This window comes from Psittacula echo (genome assembly GCF_963264785.1).
Source record: "Psittacula echo genome assembly, chromosome: 1".
Lineage (NCBI taxonomy): Eukaryota > Metazoa > Chordata > Aves > Psittaciformes > Psittacidae > Psittacula > Psittacula echo.
Window position 1 is genome coordinate 104,077,824 of NC_137735.1, and position 22,935 is coordinate 104,100,758.

The 22,935-nt window shown below is 38.5% G+C and overlaps 1 protein-coding gene across 7 annotated transcripts in view; it reads left to right on the forward strand.

The window, feature by feature from the left end:
* The window catches only part of SOX5 (SRY-box transcription factor 5), a gene marked incomplete at its 5' end in the record, with an annotated part of 294,566 nt that overhangs the window by 237,702 nt on the left and 33,929 nt on the right, over positions 1 to 22,935 (forward strand). For 6 of the 7 annotated variants that reach the window (XM_080632861.1, XM_080632860.1, XM_080632862.1 and 3 more), the window contains one exon: positions 21,586 to 21,763. The exons of the other annotated variant lie outside the window; for it this stretch is intronic. In XM_080632861.1, the coding sequence (XP_080488987.1) occupies positions 21,586 to 21,763 (178 nt within the window). The remainder of the gene's footprint in view (positions 1 to 21,585; positions 21,764 to 22,935) is intronic. 7 annotated transcript variants of the gene reach the window in all.

Sequence of the window (22,935 nt, forward strand, 5' to 3'; positions counted from 1 at the left end):
AAAACACACAGAATATGTCTGGTAGCACATACTTTTCTCAGCTGTGGCATAAGCTGAGCTCACCGGAACAAGGTGAGCTCAGCTTGTGCCACAGCTGAGCAAAAGTAACGAGTCAAGATTGAATGGTGCATCTTAGGTGTTAAAAAACAAGTAGGAACAATTTAGCTAAGGGATGCAGGGAAAAGGCAGTCCCGTTTAGGTGACATTCAGAGCTTGATAAAAATGTGTCCTTTCTTTTTGTTAGTGTCCTCTAGTATGCTGTCCGTATCCTTTATCACATCACAAAAAATTCCTTGAATTGACAGCAGTGTCTTGTTTTTACCCTAACGGTAAAACAGCACAGATTAAAAATAACCAGACAAATAAATAAAACCATTGTCAGCTCAGTGAGATACATGTTCAAAGTACAAAATAAGTGGTGTGAAACTGGTAGCTGTTGTGTTAGAGCATCAAGTTCTGGGTCTACATTTTCTTTCTTCTCACTTCCTGACTTCCCAAAGTTTATTCTTGGCTTGGCCTCTTCTTTTATATAGTAGGGAGCAATGAATCACAAAGCCATACAGTGCTGAATGATAGTTTGGTTTTTTGGTTTTCTTTTTTGTTGGTGGTTTGGGTTTTTTTTTCCCCCCCAAAAAAAAAATCATGTTTATGGTTAATAAGAGATTTTTGTGCATTTTAGAAGGGTCTTTTTGTGCGTGGCTAGCAGCTTGCAAGATCCACTATACTTAAAATCCCGGTGTTTTTGGATCTCTATGCGCAAGCAGAATGTCTGCTGAGATCTAAGGGGACACAGTATTTATTTTGTGGCAATCGTGGAATTAGAAGGTCTGCCATATCTACTGGTAACATCAAGGATAACCGTCTTACTGGCAACTGTCAGCATCGGCTCTATTCTCCTGTGTGTGTTACTGCTTTTTCATATTTGTAGGTGTTCCAGTGCCTTTGGCTTGCAGTTCTGTAGGACACAAACAAAACTTATTTGCAAATTGAAAAAAAAAAACAAGAAAAAAAAGTGGGCCAAAAGGAAAGGAAGGGGGCTCCAAAAGGCTGTAAAATTGTGCAGCGTGAGCCTTGTGATGCATGCTGTTTTCAATCTGCTGTGTGCCAGTTGGAGGCTCAGAGAGCGAGCGAGAGAAAGAGAAGGGATAATGCTGAGAAATGATAGAGTGGCTGTGACCTCCAAGCTCAGCCTGGAAATCCAAGACATTGATTTCGCTTAGCATTCCTGCTGAGAAATCCGGCAGAGTTCAGTTGTAATAAAAGAACAAGATTCTGTTCTAATGGTAATGGCGTATGACAGACATATCACTTTGTCTGTCCTCAGCACCAGAGAGGAGAATTGGAGAAAGGTCACCTGACCTGCCTGTGCTGTTGTGCGAATGCTGTACTGAGCTTTGAACTCCAGCCTGGAAGCACAATTATTTATAATACTAAATGATAAAGAAACCTTTATAGAGCCTACAGTAATTAGAATAAAGCTTATACAATAGTGCAGTGGCCTCGCTCAGAAAACACGCTGGCAAATCCATCACAGCGGCAGAAACTGAAGCTTAAGTGTTGAAACGAAACACCTTTGTGTCTGTGTGGACCTTCCTTTGCTTTTTCAAAGCTTGTTTGTGTTCAGCAGCTCCAAAAGTTTACTGCGTGTGCTGATTTTAATTTAATTTTTATAGCTGTTGTCAGGGAGTGTCTGTCTTGAGTTTCACAACCATTTTTTAGTTTTCTGTTTTCTGAATCCCCCAGCAGCAACTTGGTTCTTGAAGTTAGTGTGTGGTGGTCTTTCTCACTGCTACTGTACGTCAGACTTCCACAGATGAACAGCTAATGTCTTAGACATTCTTTCAATAAATACTGTTTGCTAAATCTCTATTTTCAGCCCACAGTTTACACTAGCGCAGCCTTGGTATTACGCTCAAGTGTTTGGAGACAAGGAGACAGCCTTACCTGAGAGTGTGTCAAGCTACTGGCAAACATCTAGGTCACTTCTGAAAAGCTGTGTATTTTTCCTTCTTGCATAGTGTTAAAGTTAGTGTGCTGCTCTTTGCAAGGATTCTTCAAAGTCGGCCTCAGCAGCAGATGGAACAACTGTTGGCTCTAGAAATGCTGAGAAGCATCAGGGGGAGTTTGCCAAGGATCATCCTTTAAATCTAGTAAGACTTGAGCACATCCCTGAAACTCCTCTAAGACCTTGGCAACTCCTGTTTTGGCAAACCTTTTATCAGTGGCCCTCACCAGTGTTTGAACACTGTGCTGGGCAGACTACCCTGGCATCTTCGGTTGTCTTACTCGACTTTCAACAGATGTGACCTGGAATAGTCAAATTCACTTCCTGGGTTTCTGTACTGTAACTTTTAGGAAACCATGAAGTAGAGATGCCATTATGCTGTGCTGCACACATTCTGTCAAGTTTTGGTTAGGAAACTGAGCTGGTGTCGTACATTCTTCCAAGAAGAAATCAGTGCCAGAAAAATTGATTTAAGAAACAGAGCTAGTGGAGCCTGTCCAAAAGAAAATGCGTGTGTCTTGCGGAAATGGATTTTAACACAGCTTCTTCTTGAGCAGTTTTAAAAACAGCCGGTATGCTAATCATACCATTCAAATTTACCAAGGCCTCCTCCACAACCCATTTGAAAGGCAACTATCTTTGAAGTTTGCCAAATTGTACTGGATTTCCAAAGTCTGTCTTAAGCACATTTTGCCTTTGATCGTGTAAAAGCTTGCATGCTGCTCTGTTGGGTGTTCAAGGTGGTTACATGCTCCCAAGTAAGTAGGAGAGAACAGGCACAGGTGCAGATAAGGACTAGGCAGAATAACCTACCAGTCCATCTTGTGATTAACTTCAAGCCTCTTGCTTGGACAGTGCCATGCAGGAGATTAAAAAAGCAATGTTACAGAGAATACATTTATCTGAACTGTGACCTATACTGTGCTACCAAGATTATCACCTGGTAGCGACAGTCTTCGCTGACTTCAGATGAGGTGCATTATACTCTTGAATAAGGATGGCTACATCGCCCTCACTTGTAAACAGCCAGGGCCCTGTTCATCCTGCCTTTGTTCCTTTCTTTTTGTGTAGTACGTATAAATATAGCATCTAGTGCCAGCTTGATGCAATATTCTAGCCCTTTCCATGTAACCTTTCAAGTACAGTAATTCTGGAGTGAATTTTCAATGTAGCTTGTAAATGTAGCTAAATGATTCCCCATATTTAATGGAGCACAGTGCATTGTCTATAGCATCTGCTGAAAAACAGGAGCAATTCAGTGGGAAATGTGACAGGAGAGGATTCCTGGGCACTTCTCTTTTAACCTTGTTATGACCTCAGCCCTAACCCTACTCACAGTTGTGTCTCCATCAATGGCAACAGCACACAGATTGTCCAAATCAATTTTTTTTTGTTCTTTTCAAATACTTCTGGCAGTGATACTACTATTTGCTCAGCAGTAGCACCTGGGAGTTGTGACAAGGAAAGAAAATGTGTTTCAGACAGGCCAGAAACAACACTAAGCAGTTGGATATACGCAATCAGATTCTCCTCAACTGCAATATCCAGACAAATATCAGTGAGAATCCTTAGCTGAGGATGGTACCGTATTTCACATTATTTGATCCTCTGATCACCAAAGTAAACATCAGATTGAAAGTTTGTCACATTGCCTATAGTCAGCAATAGAATCACCCTTGAATGACTTAAAGCTTGCCTCTCTACCACAGGACAGACTGACCTTAAAACGGCCAGAGACTCTCCAGGGGAAATTCTTCCATTTTTGAGGAATATCTGCTGATAATGCTGCAGTTGCTGCCACATGCACCACCTGTGCCTTGCATGCTGTTTATAGTATACGAAGGGTAGAAAGGGACTAGCAGTGTGCTTGTTCCATTCTCACCCAGGCAAGGCATGCCTGAATATGAAACTACAACTGAGTCACTGTTGACTTCCTTTCAAAGTACATCTGATACCAGGAACAAAAGAAAGAAAAAGAGTCTTTGGAAATGGGAACTTTAATTCAGACACACCATGGGCTGTGTTATTAGGGAAAATAAGTAAACTATATACTATGGGGAGCTGGTTGGGGATTTTCTTCTTCCAGTCAAAACTGATGATGGGACTATACTTCCCAGTTTCACTAGGAAAGTTTTCTTGACTCAGGATAAAAATGCATGATAAAAAAAAAAAAAAATTGGAAAAGCATCTGAAGGGAAGGAGAAAGAAAAAGGCTCTAAAATGGCCTGGTAAGAAGAAAATTCATCTAGGTGATATTTCTCATTCTACTGCAGGCAAATTGTTGACTTGAACTTCACTGTAGGTGACTACCCTAAGCCATCCTGTTAGCTTGCGTATATTTGTCTCAGTTTCCCTCATTTTTCTCTGTTGTATGATAGCTCAGAATGTGAAAATTTATCCTGGTGGGGTCTTGGGGAAAACATTAAGCTCCATTGTGTACATAGCTGCATCAGCTTGCTTGTCACATCAAGCAATGGCTATCAGAGAAGCCTAGATGGTAAGTGGACATACAGATTCCTTGTACCTCAGAGCTGCCATTTTTTGAATATATTAAAGGAAAGTATTTATTTTCAGCTGTAAAGATGATTAGATGCGTTGCTATGCAAATGCAGAAAGATACTGGTGTATCCCGCTTCATAGCACTTTTTATTCAGTAATACCAAATATTTTTGGAAACACGAGCTAATTGTTCTGCACTGCACTGGGAAGTACTTCAGCTATAAAGAGGACAGCTGTGTGATAAATAAGACTGATCATGGCTGTGTACAGGTGATCAAATGGTGTGACTCGTGTTTGCTAATTTTTTTTCCTGAAGGATAGAGCAGAGGAAGCTATCTGAAACTAACCCACTGCACATGTTAGGCCTCATATATTAATGGCAGCTACTGTCCTCTTCATTGGTTGAAGAGGTCAGCAGCTGCTTGAACGTCTATCCAAGCAGCAGAAAATTAAGGCATCCTTATTTTTATTGAAGAGAGTACTGAGGTATTTAAAGTAAAGAATGAGTGTTCTTATTAAGATGATGTAAGATGTACAATTCCTGTTATAACATCAATGCAATGTTTATAAAGAAAGTTTGCCACCAAGATCTGCAAGGCTCTTTTATGTTGGAGAATTTCCAAGCTGGACACAATTCTGTATATGCCACTGATTAAAAAAACAAAACAAAACAAAACAAAACAACCAAAAAAAGTCTTGTAAATTAATTTATTAAACTCTTCAGCATCATAATAGTGCTGATCACTAGAATATCATTAAATTCAAAACTTTTTTCAGTGCTTGCATTTTCCAATCCCCTTGTCAGTGCATCAGACAGGTTAGAAATTGCTGTAAGATGATTAAGGAAAAGTTTATAGACGTATACAGGGATAAAATCCCTGTATGGATGCAGGGACAGTCTAGTGTGAGGCCTCCCTGCACATGGCAGAGGAGTTGGAACTAGATGATCTTAAGGTCCTTTCCAACCCAAACCATTCTATGATTCTATGTATAGGAAGCTGTAAAAATAAAAATTGAGACCTCATCTGCCTTATCTCTGCTATGCTACTTGGTGCTATGCCACTTCTTTGGTATCCCTGTCCATTCTTAATGGAGACCCTGTAGCTAATTATAACTTTACTTGGAAGCGTTTTTCCTTTGCTGCTCATGCTTTTAATCCCAAGCAGTAAAATATGGAGTTGGTGACAGAACCTTTGAAACTATTTTCCTATCCCTTACTCTTCTTCCTATGCGTGACATCCAGGCATATAAACAGTGACTTTTTAAACAACTTTCTAGAGCTCAGTGGAACTAGAAATAGAGAATGTTTTTCAAAGAATAAAATTCCTCAGTATTCAGGTATGCTGGCAGCTGACATTTTGTTTCTGCTCTGCATCTTACTCTGTTACTTAGAAATGCCTATGCATTGACTACTGCAGAGTTTTTTGACAAAACTGCCCATGTAGTGTCACTTGAAACAAAAAGCTTTAATGAGAAGGAGTGGCATTTTGGAAGAAGAAAATGGAAGAGTCCCAAGCAAGAAAAAAGGGTCACAAAGTCAAGGTTTTTTTAATGACACTGAGATAGGTGTTGAGCTGATGTTGCAAATTGATCACACAGTCATAAGAATAGCAGTAAAGGGACTTTAGGAGAATGTGGAATCTGAAACTGCATAATGAAACAGAGAAAAATCAGATGTTCCTGGTTGCAAGGTTTGGTTTTGTTAGTTTTGGGTTCTTTTTGGTCCTCCTCACTTTTGGTTGGGCTTGTTCATGAAGAGAGTTGGAAAACATTTAGGAGAGGGTTTTTCTGCTGAGGAAGGGGAACAAGCCATGAGGAGAAATACGTAACAGTCTTTACTGGGGGCTTTCAAGTATCACAGTACTGCAAAGATGAAGGACTAATATGAGCTCTAAGTTAAATAAAGATAACAAACCACCCAGTTGTACCAGTATAAGTTTAATTTCTAGTTTCCTTCATAATATAAAATTTCTACAAAATAAGGCCATCCTTTATTCCAGGGATGTATTTTTTAGACTCTGAGCTGTTTGACTCTCTAAATCAAGGAATGCGTTTATTCCAGGAGCTTGTGCAAAATAATAGTGTTGTAGCAATGTACCTATTCCATGCATTAGGAGACAGCTTGAAATGGAGGAGAGGACTCTCATTCTATTGCGTATTTCTAGAAGGGAGATAGGTAATTCAGGTATTAAATGTTCCCTTTTGCAGCTTCATCTTAAGTGTTTGGGCATTCTGTGGCATGTGGCATCAAAAGTAAAGTGCATAGGCTGTGTTGGCAGGGCTGTGTACCAGACAGCAATGTAGCCATGTTTTACCAAATGTAGAACTTCTTTTCAACATAGAAAGTAAATTTCTGAGGTGATTGAATCAAATTCTAATGTGATTAGTCTAGCGGCTTCCAGAAACTGCTTGCTTTGTCTGCAGCAGTGTGGTTTGCTTCCACATTACATGATAGATTTGAAATTAGCCACTCTTGACACATTCAGGCAGAATGCAATTCAAACTAAGCATCAAAGAAATATATTTTGCAGTAAGTATTCCTGTTCCCATAGCTGAATGATTATCATTTAACAAGGGAGCTCTACAAATTTTTTAATCTGAATCATTTTATTCTGTAATCCCTGGTAGCTGTGGATAGCTGGAGAGAAGCAACATGTAGCAGCAGAATGGAGAATAAATCTATTTTATTTTCAAATTCAAAGAGACGGTTTCTTATAGGTTAGTATTAGCTCTAGAGTTAAATGAAGTCTTTGGCAAATACCTCACTGAAGATTCTCAGAACTACACATATGTTGTGCAGAATGCAGTTTGAATTGTTTAGTGTAAAATGAACTGGTGCAAAAAAGGGTTTCAGAGAAATTATGTGGAAATCATCATTTCACACACTTTTTTCAAAGCAGTGTGACTACATCTTGTGATTTTATAATGGATAGCTTCCTTAAAGTCCCAGATCCTGGAGTTATGTGAGTATGTGAGAATCTTATTTAAACAAAAAGCTTCAGGCTGTCATGGCTGGAACTCACAGATTGGTATAAATGTATCTCAAAGGTTTAGAAAACAGGTAACAAAATGAACCTGCGAGGTACTGTTTTAATCAAGTGGGATTAATTTTCAGTCTCAAGTCACGGAAGACTTCATGTTGGCAATTCTGCTACAGCATAAATACTTCTCAGCAAAATTAGACTTTTCACTGTAACATATTTGTAAAAGTACTTTGGTTGTATCCAGAGAGAACAGTCAAGAGCATCCCAAGAACAGCAGAGACAGGCAATCTGACAGAACAAACCATTTTGGTTTTTCATGTAATTCAACAGGGTTTAGTATATGAAACCAATATAAAATTCTGATCTTGATCATATGCCTTTATCCACTGATACTGCCAGACTGAATTAAAATGTGTACTTTTAGTGCTAATGCATGAGTTTAGTTTCTGTTTGTTTCATTTCAGTTCCTACATGTTTTCTTGCTGCTTTTAAAGGAAAGATAAGCTAATGCCATGAGTAGTATCTGGGGGAGGGGGAGAAATATTAGGAAAAAAGTCTTTGATAAAAAGATTGCTCAGTATCTTGGCATGTGGAGTGCATGGAGGGGAAGACCTTGTCTCTAATGAGAACACTGGAGAGAAGGCTTTTCAATTTCCAATCATGATGTTACTCAAAGAATATAACTTTGAGTATTTCATAAGTTATTGGTGTTTCTTAAACTTTTTTTAGTGAATGTGCCAGCACCTGCTAGTAGATTTAAAATAAGGGGTCATTTCAGACAGTTATGTGTGTGTGGAGATGTAGCACTTGGGTTTGTCCAGGCTTTCAGCTGACATGCCAGGCAGTGACATGTCAGGTCCTGAATCAGCCACATTGTGTTACATGATTTCAAGCTAACAGAATACAACAGGAGTTACATAGTGACAAACACAACCCAACATGACATATCCATGGGAAAACTGGGACAAAAAGCTTCTTAAATTTGAGTTTCAGGGGTACATTTATTCATTTCCAGAATGCTTCAGAGAAAACTGCAAAGCAGTGTACTGGAAAAGGGAGCAATGTAGTGATAGAATTACTAAAGCAACTTTAATTCAGTGTACAATTAGGAAGGAAATATATGTATATAACAATCTGAAGAGTGTTTTTGTTGTGTTGGGTTCTTGTGAATTTCTTTCCAAAGGTAGCTGTCTCAGGGCTTTAGTCATTCCAGATCAATGATTATTTTTATCTTGAGCCATGCTAAGAGCTGTATGGGCTTCAGGTTACAGCTGTAAATTAACATATTTTGAATTTAGCAGTTGGTTGCCTCAATAAATTTTGAGACCTTCTAGTCTAAACTCTGTTGGGTTTTCTGCTTTTCTTGCAGATCAGAATGACTCCACTTTGTGCCCATTTCCAGTATTCTTAGTCTTCTCTGAAGTTATTTTCTTTCCCTTTCTGGACACTCCTATCCTAGTTTCTGATGCCCACAGAAAATAGAGTCTGCAATTAAAACTCTAGGATGAATTAATTCATCTCTGTTTGCTTATTATTATCATAATTGTGTGAATAGCCTGTGCTTTCAACATTTGCTATAAAAGGCACAGGTGTAATTTTGGGTCAGGGAAATTCAGCACATACATTTGGCTGAGAAATGCATGTCAAGTAGCATTTTATTCATGATATCGGAAGTTAAAATGGTGTCACATGACTGTTTGCCCACTACATTTCCTGTCTGGATTTACAGTTTGTAATTTCAAAGCCTTAGAAATACCAATTTCTTTACACTAAATGAGTCCTTCCAGTAATCTGCAGCTTACAGGCAGAATGATGTGGTGGTGTAATAGATGGGAAATTCACTACTGTACCAGACAACTAGAGTTTTTTGGGACTAGTGGGTGAGGAAAATAACAGCTGCATCATTTTGGCTAGCCTAATGATGAGCAAAAAGAACGGATATTCCAAGACCTGAAAGCAAAACAAACTGAATTGATACTTTCTCTTCTGCGTTCATTTTAAAATGAGCAAGGTGCTCCAAGAGTGCCAGAAGTTTCATTTGTGAAGTCTCACAATGTTTGGAAATGTAGACTACCTCTCTCCAGGGGATCCCCTGCTGTCCGTTAAAGTGTGGGTAAGCACTGGAGTCTTCTCCTGAGGGGAAAGGCTTAGAGCATGACTCCCACACACACCCTGTTGTCCCTCTACATAGATGATGTGAGACCTTTGAGAACTTCATCAAACCTGATGGAGTGTGGCCAGTGCCTCAAAATGTCCATAGAGATGAAGATTACCCAACATACATAGATACATCCATATAGATCTTGTGCAAGCTCACATACATGCACATACAGAGACTAATTTTGCGGCTAAAACAATCTCACATTTGGACAACTCTCATGGGTTTTACTGGCATGACATTTTAGATTTCAAATGATGCAGTATATCTTGCTACTGCTTTTCCTGCTCTGTTGTTCTTCACCCCCAAATGATTACAGTTCAGTGCTGAGCAGAAGGATTCCCATTTGGGACTTACTTTGTAATTTGCTCTGGGCTCAAACAGAGCAAAATAATGATATATAAATACATGTTATTACTGGAGAAGCGATAAAATTATCTTACGCTTACGAAGTATTCCAGTGTCTTGTCTTGATCATAATTAACTGGTGACATACATGTTGAGTCAGTGCTCTAGGATTTGTGCCTAGAATAAGTCACAAAAACATAGCAGGTTTAGTATGGGAGAAAAGGATGAAGGGAGCTTTTTTTCCCCTCCCATTTTTCCTTCTGGATGAGATATAAAAACTGCCCAGAGCTGGCCTGTTCAGAAATAGCGAATCAGCCTCTTGGAATTTTTTTTAAGATGTCAACTTCCCTCTCGTATACTTTTGTGAAGACAAAGAATATCTTAACATCTGTATTGAAGTCATCATTAAAATAAAAGGAGATCTGTAGACATCAGCTATAAATCATCAAGAAATAGCTTGTGGGTAACCTCTGACACAATTGAACCTACTTGAAATGAGCTAGGGCTGGATTCATTGCCTTCAGTGAAGCTAGTAGGTGGACTAAAGGTCTTCTCTCTCTCTCCCTCTCTCTTTCCGTCTCTTACAGTGTTAGTTTCTGGGAAGTGAATGTGTTCTGGCTGAGTGATGGAAATGCATTTGGATGTGTTCTTAAATAGACATTTGTTTTATGTCTGAAAAGAATAGGCCAATCTTAGCACTGTGATGCTGGGACTATTTGAAAGGTATTTTTAAGGCAGTTGTCTTCTTTCAGCTTTACAAAAACTGTTTTAACCAATTGTTTAGGCTTGAGGAACACCATGGAATATCTATTGTGTGTGGATGCATGCATGTTCTACAGAATTAACAGAAAAATGGTAGATAAAAATCTGCCTAATTTTGCATAATAGATTTTTGGCATTCTTGTGATCTGACTTCAAATTCATGCTGAGTTTCTACAGTATAACACAAATACTAGTTGCAGTTGTTAATTTTAATTTCTAAGATGCTAGGTTTTAAAAGGAGCTGAAAGTGTTCAGCATCTCATGGGGACAAACTATGAGCCTTGCTAATGAATCCAGCAATTAGTGGTTCATTGTGCCTGCCAGCAATTTGGCCCCGATAGCGGTCCTGATGGTGATTTCATTTTTGCTGGTGTGAATCAGGAATAAGATCTGAAGTCTATTCACCAAGGGGGGCTGAATACTTCTTCAACACTGTTCTGCTTGTAATCTGCATTCAGTACTGACAGCAGCAAATAAAAAAAAAGGAACTACAATATATTTTGATTTTAATTATGATTATTATGGTTGATTAATATGTTCATTAGGATAATTATATAATATCAATAGTACTTATTAACTTAAAGGGTTGTAAATGATGGTGTCCCCATGCAGTTAGATAAACATATATATGTTGTATGCCCAGTGTGCTTAGAAGAAACCCTTTTCATAGATGAAAGGATGTATTTTCTCCAGTTTTGTAAGTAGAGAATTGAGAGAAAAGAAGTGGCCCTTTACTTTCTGCAACCATTTGCACTTGTGCAAAACATTAAAGTTTATATTTGATAATACTTTATGATAACTTTGTGAAGATGTCAGTGACCGTGAGCAGAAGATTGGAGAATGAGTGACTCATTCAAGTTCACAGAGAAAGTTTGTTAAAAAGTCAGGAACTGAACAGAAGTCTCTTTGGCATGACCCAAGGAATCCACAATAAAAAAAGGCATGACTGTGGCTTAGGAAAAGGAACAGCCCTTCCCAGCAGGTGTTCTCTCAAGCAGTTAACCCCCTGTATGTGATTATGGATCGGGTATAAATATGTAACAAATTCTTCTATGAGTGCAGTACTCGGTGATGGAGCACTTATTTGCTTTGAACATTCCCTACAGTACGTTAAACTTCCTCCAGTTTATGGAACTGCTGATTAGATTTCATCTTACTGCTAAAAGGAGGTGAAATGAAAAAATATCCAGCAAGACAGAGTTGTGAAATCATTTTGATTTTAGTGATATGGGGTGTTGTTAATAGCACGCAAGCATTAAAGGCATATGAGTTTTGTGTTTCCTTTTGAAAAGCTATTAATTGGGAAAACAAGTTGTCAAGCAGGTCATATCTACAGTTACAAAATATATTTTGACATTTTTCTTACAGTTGTGTGTATCTATGAATAAAACCAGTGCACGTTATCTTTGCACCTTGTATTTGTAGCCTGCATACGTTTCTGCCTCTCTTAGTGAAAAATCTACCTAGACTACGTTGATATCCAAAGTCAGAGAAAGCACAGGTGTTTTTTGAAAAGGAATTTCTTAGCCCACTGCCAGTTGTCCAAGCTGTTTGAAATCTCTTTTCTTTCAAGCTCTTTTGACTTGTTTCCTCTAAAGTTTTCAACAGCTGGGTTTTTTTGGTTTTGTTTTGTATTTTTTTTTTGTTCCCCCTGAATCTTAGAATCCATGCAGCATCTTTGCTTCTCCTGCCTGACCACAGCAGGAGGAGCGGTCCGTTGCTAATTTGTTTTGATATGGTACGCTTTGGTCTGTATTCTTTTTGAAATTAATTCCTTTTGCAGGTGTGGGGTTAGAGGTGGTGGTGTGCTCCCAGCGAAGGTGTCATCCACCACAGAGAGGAGGTGGGAGGCTTTGATCAGTGTGGCTTCTGTTTTCTTGTTGTTCATTTAAAATGTACCAGTTTATAATGCTGTTTGGCTTTGCAGGTCCTTGTTTTATTTCCTTCCAAGTCCTTCCTCGTCCTTTCAGGTTTTGTTGTTTTCATTGCTGTTCATTCTGCTTAACATTTACTGGGGATTATTTGTTGGAAGGTAGCAACTCCAAGTTCAATTTAGGCAGCAAACAATATCCAGTCTGATCGCTATTTCCATGTTTTAAACAGTCTTGTTATGGGTGGGAGAGTGCATTATTAAGAACATACTGCCTCATGTTTAGACTTCAGGGTTTTATTTGGACAGAATTATGTAGCAAGGATTTAAAAAAAATAAATAATCTAACCAAGACCCAAGCTACAGCCATCATGCTTCAGAGCATAGGCCACTCCAGTTTCTACCTAGCACAAGTTCAGGAATACATGACACAGGTCAAACAACTGTCTTCTTTTTCTTGCAAATTCTTTCAAAGCAGATGCACATTTTAAGAGGCTCAGTTCAAAACAACCTCAAAATGTTGATCTGAGTAAGAGTGGCAATTGCTCTGGTTTTCCTTATGACTCAGCTGTTTACTCTCTGGGTGAGATTAGGCAAATCACTTAGCCACTTTGTGCTTTATTCTTCCCATTTGTAAAATAAAGCAAAAACTGTCAGGGTAATTATGAGCTTTAATTAATTAATATGCCTGTGGTACACTGGAGAAGTGATTTTTTTTCTCTTGCACTTTACTATTTGCCATATATTTCAGTGGGGGGCAGTTTGGAAGAAGCATTCTTTCTATGAAGAATCCTTTCCCCTCTTGTCTCCCACAATTTTGTGATTCTCTCTAATGATTTTTACCTTGTGTAAAGTGATTTGCATGGTTAAAAGCATGAAAAATCAGTTGTTGTCTTCCCCTGGAGATTTACAGTATCTGCGTCAGTCCCTGATGACCGGTGCCTAAGTCACTCTTCCTGCTTGGCAGCTGACTTGAACCTTCCTAGAGAAGCATTCATTAATAGCCTTATACCACATAAATAGGTACAGGAGTGAAGTGAGAAATACAACTAGATGATAATTATTAAAAGTAAAAACTAACAACAGGACTTAAGTTTTGCATGAAGTGTAGCCTAGCACAGTCGCAGGTGGCTAGTTTCTCTGCATGGGTTCACATTTTATCTTTATTCAACATGGACCCTTCTCATTTCAAGCCAGACTTGGCAGGATTTGTTCAGAACAAGCTACACTGAAGTTTTTTTGTAAATGAGGCTACTGAGTTAAATTTTCACTCACTCAGAGATGCAGAATGAGAAGGAGCTTTTTCATTATGAGGTGCAAGCGAATGCTAAAAGCTCATTGTTCCTGCGGTTTTGTTTCATGCTGTACTGAAAATTCACATACTGGGTCCTAAGCAGTGTGGTGAGCAACTCTTACTTCTTCTTGTTTCAGCCTAACAGAAGAGCAAATGCCCAAACAGCAGAATAATGGCAATAGGAGTATGTCAGTTACTTTGGTACAGATGAAAACGAATGTCTGGAGTTTGGATATCGGTTGGGTTAAGAATCAATAAGTTGTCAGGTTTCCCTAGAGGTTGGTGTGACTGAAAACTCATGATCAAGCAAAAATAACCTAGAAATCTCATAGCAGCCGCTTTCCTGAAAACACACTGTGCTATTTGTCTGTGGAGATTACCAGGAGACTTCACAAGAATGGTGGGCGTTTTGGCAGTCCAAAGCCAGCCAGAAGCTGCAAGTATGGTTTGGAGGATGCTTCTCTGAGGATTTGTGAAACTAAATGAATGAATTTTGGGTAAACACATACCAGTCTGCTCATTTGCTAAGCTGCATGCCTGTGTGTATTCTGTTGGCCAACATCCTGCCTTGTGCTCCATGAAACCCCAAAGGGCTAGATCCCAGTGCAGCACTTGCCTTTCCTGAAGACTTTTAAAGAGTTGCTTTTAGGGCTCTGTGTGTGGAGGTCTGCCCAATTGCTACACAAAATTAAGGCTTTTGCCCCAGGTCATCATTGGATGTAGAATTTGAAGAGGAGTTATATAGCTCTCTCCACAGACAACCACTTCTAGGCTGTCCTGCAGCTGAAACAGCCAACACCCTTCCATGTCTGTGCTAGCTGGAAGACTAGAATGATTCTGACCTGTTTGACTTTTGGTCCCTCTGCTATTTCAGTATTCTGTGGCTCATAGAATTGAGCAGTACTACATAATAAGCACTGTGCACCAGATAAAAAGGTTATGGGGAGCAGGGTAAGACATCCAGCTCCTAGGGCCTTATGTGTTTATAGACAGGTCACGCACGCTCCTCTTTTGTTCTTCCTATATGTGTTTGTGAATCCTGTGTACAATTTTAGGAAACAACAGTGCTAAATACAAAGGGAAAACCACCCAGCAGCTCTCTTATTTTACTGTGACAACACATGGACTAGACAAAATCAAAGCTTGGGGTTTCCAGGGCAGCAAATTAGTCTTTGTAACTGCAGCCTTCTTTCCTGGCAGCTAGGCTTCCTGTAAAGAAAAATGAAAGGGGGAGATGTTAGGAATCTTTCTGAAAGGAAAAAGTCCCCAGAGAATATCTGCACTGAGAGCCCCTAGAGTTGTAAAAATTGGGGAATAGTGTTGTTGGGGAAAAATCCTGCCTGTCCTTGGTACTAAAAAACAGGTCAAGTTGGTGTGTTCCTGCACTAGTCTTCTGAATTAACAGTAATGGCGACACTGCAAGAATACTCCCCCTATGTAAATCAGCATTTGAGAGTAATTTATTCCTTGAGTACTCCCCTAAAAGAAGCAGATGAGAGAACAAAAAGAATATTTGTCACAAATATAGAGCAGCTCATTTCCCCCCTTTGTTTTGAGTCCTATGAATTAAGAGTATTTGCCCAATATCCTTAAAGCCTGGAAGTACTAACTTTGGTTGGGTAACATGTGCTGAGTCCAGAAAGTATCTGCCTTCTGAGAGAAGCACATTCAGAAGAAGATACTCAGCAAAGAAACACCATAAAATACCTGCTCTGAGTATAGATAGAAATCCAGATTGAGATATTTCTGCATCTATCACAGAAGGAAACATCTGTGCACTTTGCAGTATCAAGAAAGCAAGCACTTCTTCCTAATATTTGCCCTTTGCCTTGTCTTTGGTGCCTTTTCCTTTCTAACTAGTCTAATTGTGCTTTCTCATGCAAAAAAAAAGTTTGTGCTTTTTGGTGCAAAAACTCATGGGTAAGAATAGAACAAACTGATTTCTTTGAACCTGAAGAGTAATTCTGTTGTGTTTATTATCATATCCTAACCAAGAAGTCTGTTTTTATGTCTTCATCTCTTTTTCTATGTAGTTAGAAAAATTTCCACCTTTGCAGGAAGGGACGCATTATTCTTAATCAAAACTTGAGAATGTGGCAGGAGGAGGTACAGCTGCAGATGAGCATTTTCTAATTCACCCATCCTGTCATGTGAACATCCCTGCTTAATTTAATACAATTATTTCATCAGGATAATATCAGCAGCATGATTCATTTATACATGTTTCACAACTGCCTTTACCTCTCAGCTTCTTATCACTACTGATAATTTCACCATGAGTGGCTTCAGAGGAAGGGGAGGGGATGTGAAGGAAGCTACCAGTATCTTTGTCTGCGTGGACAACTGTAGTCTTCAGGGACAGTGATGCCAAAGGATTTTCTTTGCATATATGCTGTTGCACCTCAGTTTCTGATGTATTTTGGTTAGGCATTTCTGAATAAGCACGAGACTGAATGGATAAGCCACTGACTGGCTGCATTGTTCAGGGGGCAACAATAGCATCATTGTCTTCTGCCCAGACATGCCAGTAAGTGTTCCGTATTTTGCATTTCTGTTGAAACTAAGATCTCCATGGAACAGAACCAGGGTGGGGGAAGGAGGCTTTGTTCCTGGTGAGGTGGCAGAGGCATTGTTTTAGAAAACCCCTTTCTGGCTTCTCATTTCTAACTCATTTGGCTGTAATTTGTACTGTCAAGGTCATTTAAATAGGCAGCAAGATGTGGCGGATGTGTTCCCAGAGGTCCTGAAAAGCCGCTTTAGTACAGCGTGCTAGGCTGTGCTTATGCCAGGTCATTTAAGCACATTTCTGTTGCCAGTCAGATGATACACAGAGTAGTTCATGATTTTGTAATAAACTATGCAACCTGGACCTTCAGTGTGTGCCACAGTGGGATACAGCGCTTGGATTTAAATGACAGTACAATAATTCAGTAACTGTATTTTAATAGTGTACTAATCTTTAAAATAATGTGAAAAGAAGTGAGATTATGAAATCCAAATTAATTGTCTGGGTTCTTCTCTACCATTCCCCCTTTTTTTCTTTCTCTGAGACTGGTTCGTTCATCTGGGCTATCAGTCTTTTATTCAGCTTCTGATGTTGAAATAGTGCCATTTTTAATAAACAGCTTAGAAAGATTCTCAAAATCAGATTTTATTTTCTTCTTTTTCCATATACCTTCTCCTTAGAGGTAAACTAACCTTTTGTCTTAGGAAGTAAATAGAGACAGCATGATTGAAAGAGTAGAAAATACACCATTTCAGCCAACTATTTGCAATGTTGGCAACTGCAAGTCAGAATTCCTGGGTCTGTTTGAAACTCTGCTGCTATGTTACTGTGTGACTGTGGCCAAATCCTTTCCTTTTCTCTCTCTTTCATTTTTTCCTCACATATTAATAAGCTGTTTGTGTTTACCTAGCATTTACCTTTTCAAAGGGCCATACAAGCCTTATAAAAGCAGTGTGATGCACACTCAACTTACCAGCATGTTTAAGTGTTGCTTCTCAGGCACTTATACTTGGAGATTTACAATGTCTGATACCTAAATATAAAAGCTCAAAGTTACACAAATCCTAATTAAGTGAAGCTGTAAAATGCAGCTCTGGAGGATTTTGTTTACTCCCCAAATTCTGGTGTAGATGAAGGGTTCTTCTTTCTTCCCTTGTATGTCTAAAGATCATCTGGAAAAAAAAATAAAATTCTAGAGCAATTCAAGGATTTAAAGTTCCCTGAGCTCCAAAGTTTTGGTTAGTGACAGTCTTCCAATCCTGGGAAGCAGACCACCAGCTCTTCCTAAAATAGTGTCTATTCTGACACTACTCTGATACAGAGGATGGGGAAACTCTTTACAATGCCTTGCTCTTGCTGTGGGTACTTCATTTTATTAGCCCTTCGTCATGTGTTTTCGCTTATGCTTTATTCTCTACATTTATTTTTTTTGTGTGTGTATTTTGTTTTGCTAGACAAATGCGCTACTTTAAAGGAAACATTTCATAACCTTTAATCAAGATCATATTTTACTTTCATCACATCTGTGTTTATATTATTACAAGCCTTTTGGGTCTTTACATCCTCTGGTCTAAGCATTAATCGTTTTGGCTGTTATATAAATAAATGTTTGACTTTGTTTAACTCTTTAGAAATACTGGCTTGGAAAAAATCACCCTTATCAATGGCATCTTAGAATAACTGCATGTCAAAAAAAAGGCAGAGACCAATCAATACTGACCTCTCTGTAATAAAAACTAAATGCAGGGAGCAGTTCTAAATTCTGTGATGCCACTGTATAAAATCAAATCTCCTGGCTGTCGAAAGACAACCATCTACCTGGAGTGAACATGCTACATCTGTTTTTTCTTTTTATTACTCTTATTTACACTGGCTGTCACACTGCACTTATACACAGCCTTGATATAGTTGAGAGTGAAGCCTGCTAATCTATAATGTGGCAGAATGTCAGCTGGGAGATTGTATAGTTAAAAATAAAGTAAGGGCAACACCTAACTCTTCTCATGGTTATGCAGCCACAAATCAATAAATAAGACAGTACAGCTCTTAATTTAACCTGGAAGACCAGAGAATTTTGAATTTATGTCTGCAGACAGGAAAAAGAGTAAAATGGCTCAGTGACTAAAGGAGTGGAGATCCTAACAGTCATCTTCACACTTATCACAATTGTATATTAACACCTGTCTCCCAGATATTTTTTAGACTCCCATGGAATAAATCAGTGTAGTTCCACTGTGGTAAAGGAAATTACTTAAATTATTATTAACTCATGAGTAGGAAATCCAGTGTAGGATTTCTAAACTCTCTGACTGAATTTTTAATGTATTTGACTTCCAACAAGGATTTGAGAATGCTCTTTGAAATACCAGAAGTAAAAATGTTGCAAAGACCAAACAGTGAAGTAATATCATTTTGTAAATACATATAATAGCTGAAAATTGTTTACTTATCCTCCTTTATGAGAAACAAGCTTCTGTGACCTCCGATTAATTTACCATTAACCTGAACACACAATGAAAGTGGATGAAGGGGCAATTTGTGATGACATTTATCAGCTCTGGAACTGTCGACTTCTATTATTTCCACAAAGCCTTATACTCCTTGGCTCCAGAGAAGGCTGTGCTGACTTGAATGAAGAAGAGCATTCTTACTATCAAGAATAGTTACAGCACAGACAGCTCCATTGCTGGATGCCTGCAATGGGAAAAAAACACCTCCCTCATTTTTAACTTGAATTAAATGAGACCAAAACCACTGTTCTGTCGTGGACTTGCACAAGACCTTGCTTACACCAGGCTTAAAAAAAAGGGAACTGAAGAACTGAGAAAAGGGAGAATGAGAAGGAGCAAGAGAAGGGAAGGAAATAAACTTTATAGGGGCAGGATAGCCAAAGGATTGAGTCAAGAGAACAAGAATGAAAAAACCCTTTCAGCACGAGAATGCAGGTTGGCATCAAGGCTGATTTTGCAGCGAGTGAGAGCCATTCCCGTCAGGGTTGCTGCTCTGTATGTGCTGAAGTGCTGCTCTTGATCAGTTTTCAGTGGCCAGAGAGCATATTGCAGCTTTTAGTACCATATCTGAAACTAATCATTCCCTTTTGTTGAGACTTACAACAGAGGTCAAGAATTGAATATACATGGAAACTAGCCCCTCTTGGATTGAGTGGAAACAAGTCTGTGGGCAGGTTTGCTTTGCTTCTGATGCTGTCTTCCAAACAAATGACTTTGCTCTTCAGGGATCCTTGTCTGGCACAGGGTCACTGTGGTTGGTTGGTTGGCTGGCTAGTTTGTACGTACATTTTTATGCCACTATCTCAGTGTTGATTTTACATCACTATCATTGCACTGTTGTGGGATTTTATTTATTTATTTTTTTAAATTTAAATTGGTGGAACAACAGAGCAATTTCCCTTCCATAGTAGGTTAATCTATTTTATTCTAATACAAATGGATTTATAAATGATTTCTATAAAGTAATACCTTCATAAAATGTCAGATGCTGGTTGAATAGCATGACATTTTAAACCCCGAGTCCTAAATCTCCTAGAAGACATCAGAACTGCCTTATAGGTGCCTAAGTTGCTTCTGAGAATATAGAATTTAGGCTCCTAAGACAATTTTAAGCATTGATTTTTTTTGCCCCATTATTTTGTGCACGAGTTATCTAGGACAGTTTAAATGCCTCTTTAAGGATGACAGCTTTGTCCGTGGTGTCTCTGTTGTATTTGTCTGCTAAGCTTTAATTTATTTTTAACTGTGACTATTACAAAAATGTAGAAATAATCAAATATAACAAAAGTGCTTTGCTCAGAGCTTGCTTCTTCCAGGTAATGGAAAAGTTATATGACAGTGCTTTGCAGAATTGTCCTGTGTTTGGAGACGTACATCTACATCATACTTCCACAAGTGACAGGCAACTATAAAATTCCTTCTTTACTGCAGCACACCATCCTCTGTGGAAAAGAATCAGTATTATATGATAGTAGTTACAGATACCTTAGTGGTAACAGTAAAACACTCAAACATTATGAGTCTAATTCCAGTCAGCTTTGCATTGCTGTAAGTCAAGAATAATTAAACTGAATGTACTTACAACTCGGGGAGATCAGATTCAGCTTCTTTCATGCCTAGAGCTGAAACCCAGTTGCATGATACAACACTTCCTGTAGCTAAAGGATGGCTTTCCTAAGTCGCAGTGTCAGAGCAGAGCTAAGCTAATATACTATGGTTCAATCTAATACCATATCCATTTAAAAGTCAGTTAAAATCACTTCTAAAATATCCTTCTTGTTGAAAAGCTTTTTCTCCTTTCCCTGTTTTGTTGGGTTTTTTTTTTTTTTTTGCTTGTTTTGGTTTGACTTTTTTTTCTCTTTTTGTGTTTTATTTTGTTCAAACAAAAATACTAGAGTTAGAATTTTATGTCTTTTATAGCCCTGTCTGTTACTGTGTGTAATCAAGCCAGGCTTAGGAATAATTCCAGTTACCCTGCAAAAAATGTCACCCATTTTTCTATTTTTGCATAATAATAATTACCTAAATATTAAAGTCCAGCTCCACAGAATATGAAGAAATCTAGGGACTTATGCAGAATCATCCAGATGTTATTTCAAATTTTGTGGAATGAAAGGGCAGGTTCTTCCTGCTTTCTTGTGGTGGAAGAGAAGCATTTATTTCCTGTGATATTTTTTGTGCTTGGAATTCTAAGCCTGGGAAGTTCAGAGGAAAGCACCCATTCACTCAAACGCATTTGCACAATTTGAGTGGTGGTGGTTGAATTTTAAGTGAAAATGCTTTCAGGTCTTAATTAATCCGTGCCAAGTTTAAAATAAAATAACAAAAATGCAACCTTACAATTGCTCTTTATTTTCATCATAGAAGCATATATCTTGTTGATGTGAATAATTTCTGCAGAGACAATTCTTACATACGAACTGCAAATGGAGGATCTTCTCTGATCATGTCATGCTAACTTCCCAGTTTGTCAGTCACTTCAGTTCCAAACTGGAATGACAAGATGATATCACATTTGATCTTAATATATATCACACAACCTTTCAGGTTTAGAAGTTCATATGAGCTGAAAACAACTGTCTTTGCTTGGATGGTGGTGTGCCAACAGCAGTTTTTTCGTAACATTTTTTTCTCTTCTGCTTATTGTAGGATGAAGTGGCCCAGCCTCTGAACCTTTCAGCCAAACCCAAGACATCTGATGGCAAGTCTCCCACATCGCCCACCTCTCCTCATATGCCAACTCTGAGAATAAATAGTGGGGCCAGTTCACTAAAGTCCTCCGTGCCAGCAACATTAGCTAGTCCTTCAGCCAGAGCTAACACAATAGGTAAGCTCAGTTTCACTTGTCCCTCTTCATAACAATTAATAGATGTTAATGGAAAGTAGGCATTTATCAGCCAGTGGCTGACACTGGTCTATGAGCTGTCACAGGTTGACCATAATACTACATTTGTTGATGTCAGTGGAGGAACTCCCACAGATTTACCATTTCAGGAATATCTTAACTTTTACAGACTCAGAAAACAAAGACCCTTTTTATTTCAGATACTGCTTTATCAATAAAAGTGAATAAATTCTGTTTGTTTCATGGCATCCATTAAAGACAGTGACCTATCTAATGGCAGGCATTAAAGACCTGTTGTGTTGTACTATGCCATCTAAAAGTGATGGATAAATTAAAATAAAAATCCCTTTAAGTTAAAAGTCTACATATGCAAATGCATCTTTGCAAAATTACAGGTTTAATCCTGAGTCTGCTGAAAAGCTGCATGGAGCATTATTTCACTTTAATAAATAAATCAATCACCAGATTTGATGTATCTTGTAAAAACTCTTGACGGTCTGCTTTTAACGTTGTTCAGAAAATAGTGTTAATTCTTCCTCCTGCCAAAATCACCCCTTTGCCTAAAGATCACCTAAATAATAACAGCCTAAGTGATTTTGCAAGTCTGATGTGTTAAAGGGACTGCTGTTTGTGTGTATAAGTAAAATGTATGAACACCTCATTCATCATCCTTGTAACAGAAAAATTTTATACCACAAAGTGCGATTGAATATAACCTGAATTAAGATTTCAGCATGTAAATCAAGCTTTGTTTAAGGAATTAAGTGAGGTAGGTAGTTGTACCTAGTTTGCTCCTCTGTGTCTTATTGCTCCTAAAGCATCTGCTGCTGGCCACTTTCAGGGATGGCCCAAAAAACAAAAGAAGCCATAGGTCGAACCTGTCAGAAGCCATGTCTGTGAAATCTCAGTGCTACATAGTAAAATCTTTTTATGTCTCCATGGGTTTCTCCCAAGCTCATTGTAGTCCATATTCTACCTACATAGACACCGGGAAGAACCATAGTTATAAGAACCATAGCTCCAGCTCCCACCGAATTACCATCTCACTCTGCATACATGATTATTGCTATTGTTGATGAGAGTTACATATGTCAGGTAGAGAATATGCTTCTAGGACTATTAGAAAAGAAAATAACTTTATTTCGTATGGTATG